Here is a 13,951-nt window from a genome sequence, read left to right as displayed (position 1 = left end):
ATCTGCACCAACAATTTACTGTTAATGTCATTTTTTCAAGAATTGTTACCATGGTTACTGTCATTTGTCATAAACAGTCAGACGTAAACATGATATGTTAGTCTAAATCTGCTTTTGACTCATAGAGGTCTAAATTTGTAGGTTTCAAGATTCGTCTCCCTTTAATTTAAGACAAATTATGACTTCAATACAGGGATCGAAATTGACGCTGGTCCGGTGAATCAAAACCAGTAGAATTTGTGTCAGACCATTAGATTTTGTCAGCTGGTGGTACAGCTGACCAGTAGAAATTTGTCGATAAAAATCCCTGATTGCATCGCAGTTTCGGTTTGTTTGCTAACAAATTTATCTGGAAATCAGTTTTTGGAAGGACTGCCGGACAAAAAAATAAATAAATGTCATTCAAAAGGAAGATTGAAATAAAGTTTATGAAATTGACAAAAGGAAATGAAATATAAATAATCCTGGGAAGAAATTGTGAATTGTTAAATAAAAGTTAATGTCCCAGCTATTGAAATGTGGAACATTTTTAGGCAGCGCTCCAGACGACCCAGTCAGGCACCCTATGGTCTTCGTGAGGATTGTGATGATGTGGAAGACAATGTTGACATTTTTTCTGTCATTGATTCTGATTTTCATAAAGAAAAGCTTTGAGATTATCAAAGCCTTTATCAAAAACGGGATTGAGATTCTCTCTTTTTCCTGTCTAACATATGTAAAAGAAAGCATGAAAATAAAAAGTAAAAATCTATCATTTATACAGTATAGTCATGTAAGGGGTTGTCAAATGAATGTCATTTTTGCAGGACCAGTAGATTTTTTAGTCCACTGGTCTAACTGGCCAGTACACAAAAAAGCTTTAATTTGACCCCTGGTATTTCAATATGTCAATTATCATGGTTAGTGTTGAGCAAGGAATATTTGACCTGAATTAAAAAGTTGCAAATATTGACTCCTACAAGTAGATAAGTTACCAAAATTAATCATTGTTAATGGTCAATTTCAAAACCCAGGCATACATGTATCTATAAAAAGGTCAAACACCTAAATGAAATTATGACAACATTAAAAGACATTATATATTATGCTAAATATCTTTTAAAGAAAATATGCATGAGAGCCTAAAAAAACAGAGAGGTAATTAGATATAAGAAGATGTGGTATGAGTGGCAAAGAGACAACTCTCTCATCCAAGTCACAATTTGTAAAAGTAAACCATTATAAGTCATAATACGGTCTTCAACACAGAGCCTTGGCTAACACCAAACAGCAAGCTATAACATTTATAAAAGGGCCCCAAAAATGACATGTATAAAACGGTTCAAACGGGAAAACCAACGGTCTAGTCTATATAAAAAACAAGAAACGAGAACATATATTTATTCTGCATAATACTTGTTTCCCCTGAAATAAAAAAGATGTTCCAAATCAGAACACCTTCTAAAATATAAAAAGGGGTGCAGGGTATAAGTTTTTGTATTTATTATAATTTTATATTGACAAGTATTTTTTAAAAACTACTCCGACAATCATTGAATGAATAGAATAGAATAGAATAGAATATTTCTATTTCCCAAATTACAGGGCCCATAAAGGGCAAAAAATCAGATACAATTGATTTACATAATTGGTAACAACAACAATAATAGAGACATATACATATATATTTGGAATATAAGCATTGGTTAGTATCAAGCTAAAAACCACATATATATTGTGAATAAAAGAATAATAAAATTACATTATACATGTATATGTATTTATTCTCAAATTATTTACTTGACCTAGTGTCAGTGTTCATACCTGATCTCCTTAATTCAAATGAATAAAATACTGAGTGGTGATAAAAAAACACATCCCAAATTCAAAATAAATACAGAACGGTTGCAACATGTAAAAGATAAAAAAACTATTCTGAGAAACATTTCCCAGACAACTAATTTCTTTGGAACAACATGATTTCAATGTAAAAATTCAAGAAAGTGATATAGTCAAGTTTTGTCATGGAATATACATGAATTTGATAATCCATCAGCATATAACATACATATTGATATTTTCTTTTAATTACAGTCGTGTTTGTCCAGCAATCCAAGCAAGCCATGTTTTATACTCCACTTTAAAGGTGTAACACTGATGTTAGATTGTGGACTTGATGTTAAAGAAATATTAAAATTCTTACCACTTCCTGTTATACAGAGGTCAGTGTACCCAAATTCTTTCACTTTTTTCACATTTCCCAACCAATTGTGAAGATATCCTTTTTTTTTCTGGAAAATGATGACCCACATTTAAAAAACACAACTAAATTCTGCAAATCTTTGAAAAATCAAGGATACAAATAATTAGAGAAACATATCACACCACTATAACCAGTGATAACCCATGTATTACAATACTTCTCCACTCTCAACAGTTAAATTTTATAAATTTATAAAGCTCTAGTTGTAAGTTTTTTACAAAACCGACTCCAGAACACTGATTTTTTTACTTGTGTTTTAAAAAATGTAAAGCCTTTAAATATTAAAATTCATCTGGCTTAAGTGGAGAAATAGTGTAACACACTTGTAGAATCTATATTTCTCTCATCATGCTCATTGTCGGTGTAAAAATTGGAAACCTATTTGAATAGATTTCCTTTGAAAAAAACTACATTTAAAAAAAAACACACAAGTAAAAGAAACCACTGTTCTGGAGTCAATTTTATAAAAAACTTACAACAACTAACATGACTAAAATAGATCATGAAGAATTCAGTATACTTACAATCAGTCTTTTATAGTTATAACTTTTTTTCTGCAGTCTTCGTGTGTTACAAAAGAGTGGCATAAGAATTAATTATCAAAGGGGTATTCAAAATCATAAATTAAAAACAAACAGACAACACCATGGCAAAATATGAATACAAACTTTATGGTCTACAAAACATAACATAGAAAATCAAGGACTGAGAAACACAAACTCTGCACGATCTTGTCCAATATAAACACTTGCACAAAAGAAACCAAATATGACAAAAAATACATTGGATTTAGCAATGTTTAGGGTCAGTTTTAAGTGTCACAGCATTGAAAACAAGTTATTATACATTGCCTATACTATCATAATTCCATGACTAACAAACCAATCTAAAAACTTCCTAGTTCTATTGAGATGAACATTGGACATTTTTTCACTGTTACCCAACCGCACAATAACCGGTTTAGGTGTTGATTCATCTTGTTCAAATTCAAGTTTACTTTTTACTGTGACCCCCTGCATCTGACAGGATCCACCTTTGCCACACTAGCGTTGTACCTAACAACCAACCAGCATGGATGAAAACTGGACCATTTAAAAAGTTCTCGATCCGTTCCCGAAAATTATCAGATACGAGGAAAAAAGTTTAGGAGGGTTTGGGAAACAGAAGCAACCACAGAAACATACAAATAAGAAGCAGTCTATCACTGAAGATTAACATACCATACATAAGTACATGAAGTCAAAATAATTCGGAATACCAGGCATTTTCAACACAGGGAGAAAAGTGTGCACCCAGAGGCGGACTTTCAGCTGGCCCCTAAATGATAATGTAGACTTAAGGTAGATCATAAGTAAATATTTTTTGAGACAGAATTTGTTTATACTTAGCCAGAATGAAGATTTTAATATGCTCTTTTCAAATATATAATAAAAAGGAGGGGTCACCGTGTTATTTTTCAAGCTATGAGTCGTTGAAAATTGCCTAAATTTGGTTAGATTGTTCATGGGAAAACACATTTGTGTGCATAAAAAAAAATCTATGAGATAGAATTTTGAAAAAAATTGTGAAAGATAGGTTTTGTAATATGTTTTAAGAAAATAAAAAGAAAAAATGGTGTCACCGAACTTGTTTTCTTGCTACAAGTAAAAAGAAAAAAATTCCCTATCTGTCCAGTATAGATTTTTTACTAAAAGAGTTATCTTCCCTTAAATGGCTCGTTTGAAAAAAATGATTCTAAAAGCAAGAAAAATTATATTTGTTTAAATATTTTGGATTATACAATAAATTGCCAAGTTTTCTTTATATTATTAAACAGTCTAACCAATAAATTGCAAATCTGTCTTCAAATTTGCAGATTTAGGCAAATAACTAGACCAATTTTTTACTGTGATTGTTCAATCCAAGATGGCGGTATACCATGAATCTACCTTAAGCTTATTCAGGAAACGTAAACCCCAATAAACTTAGAAACATAAAATGAACCAAAATAAAAAAACTAACATCATAAACAAAGGCTAAAGCATATTTATTTAATAGTTCTTATTAATTCTATAGTATAGGGCTTGGGAATTATTCATAGGTTTTGATAATGTACCTATCAGTAAATACCATTTATTTTTTTTCAGTACCAAATTTTCTAGCCTACAGACATGGACACCACCTAATAATAAAGAGGGGCTTGATGTAAGTTTGGTTTCACTATTTGTTTAATATCTTAAAATAAGTCATTTGTTGGTCCTTAGTTTATGTAATATCCCATATATCATGTACATGTATATCCAGTGAAAAATATGTAATGCCTAATCAGACCAAGAACAATAAAAACAGGTACTGAAATATAGGCACATCAGTAAACAACTGATGGCCCTCATATATGTAACACTCAGAAATGTGTCCTTTTATAAAGATATAAAAATAAGGAGATGTGTAACGAGTGCCAATGAAACAATTCTCAAAAAAAGTCCCAACGATCCCTGACTCACACTGAACAACAAGCTATCAAGGGCCCCAAAATGACTTGTGTAAAACAATTCAAGCATGAAAAATAATTATCTAATCTATTTTAAAAAAAACGAGAACACGTATGAACCACATCAACAAATGACAACCACTGAAAAACAGGCTCCTAACTTCGAACAGGTGCATAAAATTGAGCAGATTTAAACATTTTTTAAGTTTTATGAAAGTCAGCATGATCATATTTCGTATTGGCCAGCAGACAGCCAATCATTTTTAATCAAAATTCTTTTCAATTTTATTTTGTCTTCAGGAAGATGAACTAAAAGAATCAGGAGGAAATATTTTTGTCAATGGCTGCCTGGAATTCCTGACGCCAGAGGTTTGTACAAGAGAAAATAAAGATTGGATGTAAAATAAACTACATGTATGTGACAATGATGGTGAAATGTTTTTTGGTTTTATATCACCGGTTAAAAAAATATTTTGGATGTAGCAGCACTTCTATTTCTTGTAAGATTAAAAAAATATCCTTTTCTCATTCACTAAAAACATAAAAAAGTCCTCTTTATTATACATTATATTCACTGCAGAAAAAAAACAACATGAGAGGTTTATATAAAATACTGAATATCTAACATGTACTTAGATATAGTTATTTCTAGGTAACATCAAAGGTTTATGAAGTCATGCATATTCTAATTATTTCTCATTCTTGTTTTCAATGTAATTTTTCTTCTTCTCATTTTATATGAAAGTAATAAGATATGCTAAAATAACCAACGAGACAACTATATGCCAGAGTTTAAATGTCCTTTTCATTTGACAACATTAAGTGACTTTTATCTAACAGGTTGGAATGACAGATCTCTCCCAGATTGACGCCATTTTAATATCAAATCACAATGTCATGTTAGCATTACCATACATCACAGAATACACTGGGTTCAAAGGTCAAGTCTTCTGTACAGACCCAACTCTACAGATGGGAAGGTAACTATAGAAACTTGAAAAGCACAAGGTTAAAATCAAATGAAATGAGTGACCGGCGAAATTACCTTTTGTAAACAATCAACAAAGAAACATGGAAATTCAGGTAAGCATGTGTATAACAGGTACAATAAGATATAGTTTATCTTGATGTGGGAGCGATGTTTACCTTTGGTTTTCTATTCGCACTTGCATATTGCGATCACCAGATTTTTACAAGAAAGGTCACTCTGCATGTGGAAAACTTGTCCTTGAATTGTTTGCTGGAAGCAAGCAATAAAAAAAGAAAACTTCTTTTAAATTTGGACAAATTATAGAATTTTCTTGAAAAAAAAAGTAGACGTACATAAGTTTTGTAATAGAAACTAGCCATTTAGTTATAAAAAACATATGCCTATTTTTTTTTAATTTGAAGTTTCATATGACTTTAAAGTAGGGATGTCAAAAGATCTGAACTTTAATACTCAGATACTCGGTCATGATACTCGAGTACTCGCGAGTACTCGGATGAATCTTAAATGTCTATCGAAAAGTTTAGATTTTAGGTTGGATGCAGTGTGTTTGTTATAACCTTTCATAAACATATTAACGAAAGACAAACGTACTACAAAAATAGCTTGATCCTCTGTTTTTTTGTTGTGTCAATTAAACAATGAATTACCGACCGCCGTTTCTACAAATCAAAATAGAAATTATTATTTGTATACGTGTTCATGAACCATTTTCCAATAAAATCCTAAATATTTGCATATTTAGTCCGACAAAGTAGGTAATATATGTATCGTCTGTTCATGAGGAGTATTTTTCATGATACGGCTTGATTAATTTACTTGTGTTTTTTTTTTCGTGTTGTTTAGTCTTACTTTTTCTGTGTTTTTTTTTTTTTTTTTTTTGCACTATCATTTGTCTGATTTTTTTAGCCTGTTTGTTTTCGACTTTTAGGTTGGATTATCGCTTTCGTATTTTTGCCTATCTTTAAATTGTAAATTAAACAATTATAGTTAAGTTTCAAATACAGAGTAATTAAATTAGTTTAAATGTACATCTCCTCATACCAATCACGTTTACATAGAAGTTTTGATTAACAAACAAAGGTAAGTTTTTACGGCTTGTGATCAGTATAATTATTAATCCATGAAAGTGTTGATCCGTGTGCAAACACCGTTAAAAATGTCTCTAATCAGTTGCGTAGGGTTCACCGCAGGTCACTTTGATTTTGTTCTTGTTTAGAAATATGATCTGGTTAACAATTTCAGACGAAAGACTGTTGGACTTTTTATTTTTTGTTACAAGTTGTGCACATGAAAACATTCCCTCAGGAGTAAAGAACGTTGCTGGTTGCTTGTACTACTATAACAAGTAATATACTGAGGATAAACATCTTTATGTTGTTATTGCGAATCCTATGATAGTTTTCCATAGATTCACCTGCAAGTTACCTGTCCATTTAAACTTTTGTAAGTCCTATTGTCCCATCTAACAAATACAACAGGTAGTGTTCTCTGTTTAGTTTATTCAATGGGACCTTTAAATTTCTTACAAGAGAAATCTATCACTCACTGATTAATTTACCTGAACAAAAAATTGAACTGTCAATGATGGAAATACATGTACAAATAAGTAATTATGAAACTGCATGTGATGTTGTATTCATTCAATCAATAACACATTTTCAATTTGTTTGATATAAACACTGATTTAAAAATTAAAAGTTGATTTCTGATCAAATTTCAACATTTTACCTATTAAAATTTGCTTTTTTTTAGTCTGTTTATAAGTAAAAACTTGAAATGATAATGTTTAAATAAAGGTCTTCATAAATGTATTCTTTATAACTGAACAACCACAAAATTCATGCAAATTCTTTAAAACATAAATGCATGCAGTAGTTAAAAAAAATCAGAAATAAACTTTTTATAATTAAATCAGTGCTTATATTGAACAGATTGAAAATATATTATTGATATTGAATAAATACTGTATCACATGCAGTTTATGTGAGTTCATACATGTATTTCAGTGAACAAAGAAGATATTTTTTTTGTCAGGCAAATTAATCAATGAGTGATAGATTTCTCTTGGAAGAAATTTAAATGTCCCATCAAATAAACTATACAGAGAACAATACCTGTTGTATTTGTTCAATTGGACAATAGAACTTACAAAAGTTTAAATGGACAGGTAACTTGCAGGTGAATCTATGGAAAACTATGATAGGGTTCGCAATAATTGATTTCATTTAGTATTACAAAGGGGGTATTTCAACGGAGCTAAAGTGAGCGGAAATGTGGAGAGAAATATATCAAGATGTTTAACAGGCAATCGAGTATCCGAGTACTAAAACTGTACTCGAGTACTCGGCCTTCCGAGCGAGTACCTGAGTACTCGAGTACTCGTTGCCATCCCTACTTTAAAGTCATAAGAAACCTCAAATTAAGAAAAATAATGGATAGTTTTCATTATAAAACTTATGTACATATACATTTTTCTGAAGAAAATTCTTTAATTTGTTCATATTTAGAAGAAGTTTACTTTATTTTTATTGCTTCCTTCAGGAAGCAATTTCCGACATATTTTCCATATGCAAAGTGACCTCAGTGTGATCGCAATACGCATAGATGTCCTTAAAATAAACTATTATCTGATTGTACATGTTAAACACATGCTCAATATCCATGCTTTTTTGTTGATTGTTGACAAACAGGTGACAATTTTTAAACTTGGGCTTCATTACCTACCATATTTTCACAACAACACTGACCAATTGAAAAAAAATTGATGATTATACGAAATTTATGTTTGTTCTGCTCCGCTTATTTTTTAGCTGATTTTTGATATGTGAGACTACCATCATGTTTGTGTCCACATGTGTTATTAAAATTGCAGATTTTTCAACTTTTTGAGACGGGGCTATTCGTGTCGCTTTGAAACATCTAGTTTAAATTAAGTTCATTTATATATTTTTGAGTTTCTTGTGATGTTCATTTTTTCTGAACTAGTACACATTTTGTTTAGGGGACAGCTGAAGCCCGTCTTCAATGCTTCAGGTGTGGAATTTTCTTGCTGCATTGAAGACCCATTGGTGGCCATTTTCTGTCCTTTGGTTGGGTTGTTGTCTCTTTGACACAATCTCTATATCCAATTCCTTTCTCAATTTTATTTTGTTAAACTACAAATTCATGACTTAAACATATTATTAAGTTACATGATATACATAATAATTTCTTATCTTTTAAGACAATACATGGAAGAACTGGTTACCTATGTGGAAAGATATCCCAAACCAGAAATAAGGGACAGATGGAAGGAACCAGTTATTTTAGAGTAAGTATTGACCTTAGTATATTCATATGTTTTTCATCGGCCATATTTGTATGGAATCTTGAGTTCTGACTAGAGTTCTACATGAATGGAAAATGATTAATGAAGAATAAGGTCTCTAGACTACCGGCATATACTCTGGATATATGACTTTCAAATTTGATGTCATAAAACATCCTGGATATCTAGTCAATCTTGAAGAACCCTGTCAACATCCAGGACTCCTAGAGTTCTCTTGGCGGTACTGCCATATCTATTCATAACATGTGTTATGTATGACCATGTCAATCATATTTACTCTTAGAGTCCCTTTAAAATTTGGCCATGGACACCAATTTTCATGGCTTGAGTACAAATTTCTATTTCAAGAATACTTTCATTCATGGTTCTGATAAATCCTACATATAAGTCTACTACGACTTGGATGGAGAGTTGTATCATTGCCCCTCATACCATATCTTCATACATCTATCTACAAATATCTAAAATATTTGCTACAATGTATTTGTATATTTTTATGCCCCACCTACGATTGTAGAATTACCTTTAGTATTCATCTTTACCATTGCATGCTTGAAAAGTTTACATGTCTGTTATACAGGTTTCATTTGACCTCAACCTCATTTCAAGGATTCTAATTATATTTAAGTTTTGTTGTCTTGTCCTTATCTCAGATACCGAAAGCAATACACCAACTATATTATTTGTGTGGGAAGATTACAAGGTGTACATGTGAGACTGTCATGTTCATATGACCTTGACCTCATTTCCATGGTTCATTGGTCATTGTTAAGTTATTTGTTGTTTGATCTGTTATCTGCATATTACATGTATAAGCAAAAGATCAGGTATATGTGGTGTATTGAATGATAAATAGGTGAACATGTCTGTCTGGCAGGGACTGGTTCATCTGACTTTGACCTCATTTCCATGGTCATTATATACGGTAATATAGATTGTTGAAAAAATCTCATCTCAGTTTATTATTTTGTAAGCAATATGTGTGCCTTGTGAAGAAGACTCACCAATGATGCTCAAATGAAAAAAGTTAAAACAGCCAGAAAGAGTATATAAGATTGATGAGCATGGAGTTTCCGAAAACTCAGAAAGATTTTGCCAAGTGTCCTTAAAATTTTAAGAAATCAGGTGTAATTTTCTTTATTGTTTTTATCCTGACAATGGAGATCAATAAATTTTCAGCAGCAGTCCCTGAAGTGTTTTTACAAGTTATGTTATTAATATTACCAGACTGTGAATTCTTTTTTTTGGATTTTTTTGGATTGAGATTTTTTTTTAACACTATAAATCATGGTTGACTTGTAACCAGGAAACCCACAAAAACTTTTAGCCAACAAATGATAATCCACATGTACAGTATCATTTATAATTGAAAGGCTTTTCTATCTTCAGATGTTTCATGTCTTTTGTGTTGTTGAGTTGCTGTCAAAACTGACACATACCCCATATCTTTTATTTAATATATGGTTTAACTATGGTTGCAATCTCACAAAAACAATAAATAACTGATTAACAAAACAACAACATATATTCTTTATTTTGATATTGCACCCATTAATGATTACAATAATTATAGCTATAAAATGTGCTTAACATGCTTAAGTTTGAATAAGAATAAACATTCGTGTTGATTGGATTGATTAACCTGTAATTTTAAGGTAAATGAAGCAATTTATTTTAATTTGATCATGATGATAGTTGTTTAAAAGTTTCATATATTTTGTTTTCTTCAGTTTCTTCAATATTAACCATCTTTTATTTATATTTTTGACTGGTTAGAAAATTTCACTATAAAAAACAACATCCACACGTCAGAATAGTTATTTGTAAGTTATAATTATAACTAAGTGTTTTCTATTTCCAAGAGATGAAATTTACCGTTAAAAGTTTTGAATATTTTAAAATTTACTATAATCTTAATAACTGTAGATGGATTTCTTCCCCTATCCTGCTGAAGTTGCAGACCAAACTCTATTTGTAAGTTTAAATGCAAAAATGTTAATAAGCTGAAGAGATTATATGAGTTTGACACAGTGTATCTTAGCCTTCTTGGTTTTATCTGCTACCCATGTATTACACCCAATCCATAACACATCATTTTTGTCAATACTTAGACTCCAAGGAAATTCTATTCCTAAGCATTTTACATCCTTCCATACTATAACCTTCCCAGCAGGATTTAATATATGAATAGCATGGTTTTTTTACATCAGAAGCTAAAATCAAGTCTGTAGAGGTGATTGCCACATCTCTTGGATAAAATTTAGCCTGGTCAGAATTGATACTATTAAAGCCATTGTAGGTCCAATGGAGTTGACCCGCAAAGTCTATCATTACGACCCTCCCCTCCTCTTCTTTGTTCATAATATCTACAACTATTGTCTTATCATTTAAAGTTTGGACTCTGTATGGATATGTTAACAGTTTCTGATTGTTCCTATCATACTCAATAGTATGTAGCATGTCACCATCCTTATTCATAACAACAAGTTTTCTGATACTGTCTATCGGTGGGGGGAGTGTTCTAGGAGAAGATTTTGTCACACCTACTATTATCTTACTATCTTTTGTTACATAAACACAGGAAGTTTTTAAGGGTGAAAAGGACTTAAATGTCTTTAATTGTCTATCTTTGGTATATAGTATTAAATCACATTTTCTTGATGACACAATCATTTCTTCATCTTTTATAAATGCCATATCAAACACTTTTATTTGAATTTCTCGCTTTACTTTAATTTTATGATTTTTAAATTTTACTTTCTGTAGTTTTTCACTATGATAGCTTCCTAAAAATGTAGTTTTGTCATCATAGACAAGTATTTTTGTCACATCCACCAAATCACTTTGATAAGTTTCTCTGAGTTCCATGTCTGGGACTGTATAAAGATAACCAAGCATTGACTGCCTTCCTTTTTTCACTTCGATATTTCTAGGAATGAATTTTGTCCCACTTGGATTGATGTTTTTAATAAAGTACTTAACCAATGACTTGTCTAAGTTTTTATTTGTAGAGAAAATGTCTGCAGCTTGATGAGACTGTAAGGCTTGATTTAGATTGTTTGTCCTGGTTTCCAACTCATCCTCATTCTTTTTAATTTCAGAAAGTTCTGTGTTGATCCTATTTTCAGATGGTTTCCATTTTGCATCTAGTTCTTGTAAAAGTTCATTAGCATGTTTAGAAATAGCCTCTTTCATTTCCTTCTCAGTTTGTAGAATTATATCCCTTGTTTCTTGAAAGTTTGTATTACCATCACAAAGTATTTTTCGCAGTTTGTCCTTTTCTTTTCTAAAGACCTGAAGATTTTTTTCAAATTTTGTTATAAGTTCCTTCATTTCACAGACAATATTATTATACATTTCATCAAGGGGAATATAGTCACGCCCTTTTATATGAGGCTCCATTAAACATTTTGAACAAGCAGGCACCCTGCATTCATTACAGTATGCAAAACATTTTTGTTTACTATGCTTTGTGCATACCATGTTTTCAAGGTCTACTTTACGCACAGAAATGGCAGAATCCTCCATTCCAAAGTCCTTAATGTTTAAAATGTCATGTTCCATAGAAGCCTTACTTTTACTGTGAATCTTTGCGCTGCATTGTTGACATAGAAACAGTTCACAGTTAACACACTTCCACTTAATATCTGGTGACTCTTCACAGAATTGACACAGAGTCGGTGTCTGTGCCATTCCTGTAGACTGTGAAGAAGCCATTTCAGTAATTGTCAATATATGACTTTAATTATGTCCATTTAAAATTAGATGCGTTTAAAACAATAAATGATAGTGTTTATTTTATTATAAATGTAGGTTGATTTTCACAGTTAAAATCAAGATTAGGTCATATATCTATACATTTATAGATAAATACCAGATAAAGTGTTTATGACTCAACCTGATTGCAGTAAATGGGACAAGAACTTTGATATCTGATAAACTTATTCATGTTATTTAACTTTTAAACTAATGTAAATTCAGAAATTAACGACAAATCTCTAAACAATTTTCGATTGTAAATAAAACTGAGAATGGAAATGGGGAATGTGATAAAGAGACAACAACCCAGCCATTCAATGCAGTGAGAAACTCCTGCACCTGTGAAGAGGAGTCCTTCAGCTGTCCCCTAACCAAATATGTATGCTTGTTCAGTGCTAATGGAGGTCATACTAAACTCCTAATTAAACACAAGAAATTAAAATTAAAAATCATTCAAGACTAACAAAGGCCAGAGCCTCCTGACTTGGGACAGGTGCAAACATGCATCGTGGTTGAACATGTTTTTTTTAGATATCAACCCTCTCCCCTATACCTCTAGCCAGTGTGTATTGTTCAAAAGCAATTTTTCATTTGAATAATTTTTGAAAGGATGTTTTCAGTTAGACTTATAGATAAAGTCATTCAAGATTGTATGCCTGACATTTATACTACAAAGGAGTCACTAGTGATGCTAGAATCCCCCCAAAATGTCTGGCTACTCATAAGAAATGAAGAGGTAATAAATAAGCCTAATTATACTTTTTTTTTTACAGAAGTTTCTATCATGTCTATATACAGGAAAAAAATAAACGAAACATTTAAGTCTTGTTAGAAAACCATTAACATTAACAGTACCAATTTTATTTCACCTTATTGAAATTTCTACAATCAATGTTCTTTCAGTGATGCTTAAAGTCATAAGAAACCTCAAATTAAAAAAAAATAAAACATATGTTTTTTTATAACTCAATGGATAGTTTTCATTATAAAACTTATGTACATATACTTTTCATTGGCGGATCCAGAAAAAAATTTGGGGGTGGTCCCAAATGAATATTGAATGGTATGAAAAAGGTTAAAAAAACCTTTGACATTATGGAAGATCATGAATTTGGTCAACACCATGCAATGCACATACTCTTAGGTAAAGAAATTTAAAGA

At 31.2% G+C, this 13,951-nt stretch overlaps 1 protein-coding gene across 1 annotated transcript in view; it reads left to right on the top strand.

Annotated features, from left to right (window-relative positions):
* The window catches only part of LOC139502522 (integrator complex subunit 9-like), a 32,273-nt gene that overhangs the window by 761 nt on the left and 17,561 nt on the right, over nucleotides 1-13,951 (top strand). The window contains exons 2-6 of the mRNA XM_071292010.1: nucleotides 2,074-2,201; nucleotides 4,369-4,426; nucleotides 5,013-5,081; nucleotides 5,553-5,692; nucleotides 8,927-9,013. Coding sequence (XP_071148111.1) covers nucleotides 2,074-2,201; nucleotides 4,369-4,426; nucleotides 5,013-5,081; nucleotides 5,553-5,692; nucleotides 8,927-9,013 — 482 coding nt within the window. The remainder of the gene's footprint in view (nucleotides 1-2,073; nucleotides 2,202-4,368; nucleotides 4,427-5,012; nucleotides 5,082-5,552; nucleotides 5,693-8,926; nucleotides 9,014-13,951) is intronic.

Source organism: Mytilus edulis, chromosome 14 (assembly GCF_963676685.1).
Source record: "Mytilus edulis chromosome 14, xbMytEdul2.2, whole genome shotgun sequence".
NCBI classification, from domain to species: Eukaryota; Metazoa; Mollusca; class Bivalvia; order Mytilida; family Mytilidae; genus Mytilus; species Mytilus edulis.
The sequence above is the reverse complement of the archived record's forward strand: the minus strand, read 5'-3'. Positions and strand labels throughout refer to the sequence as shown.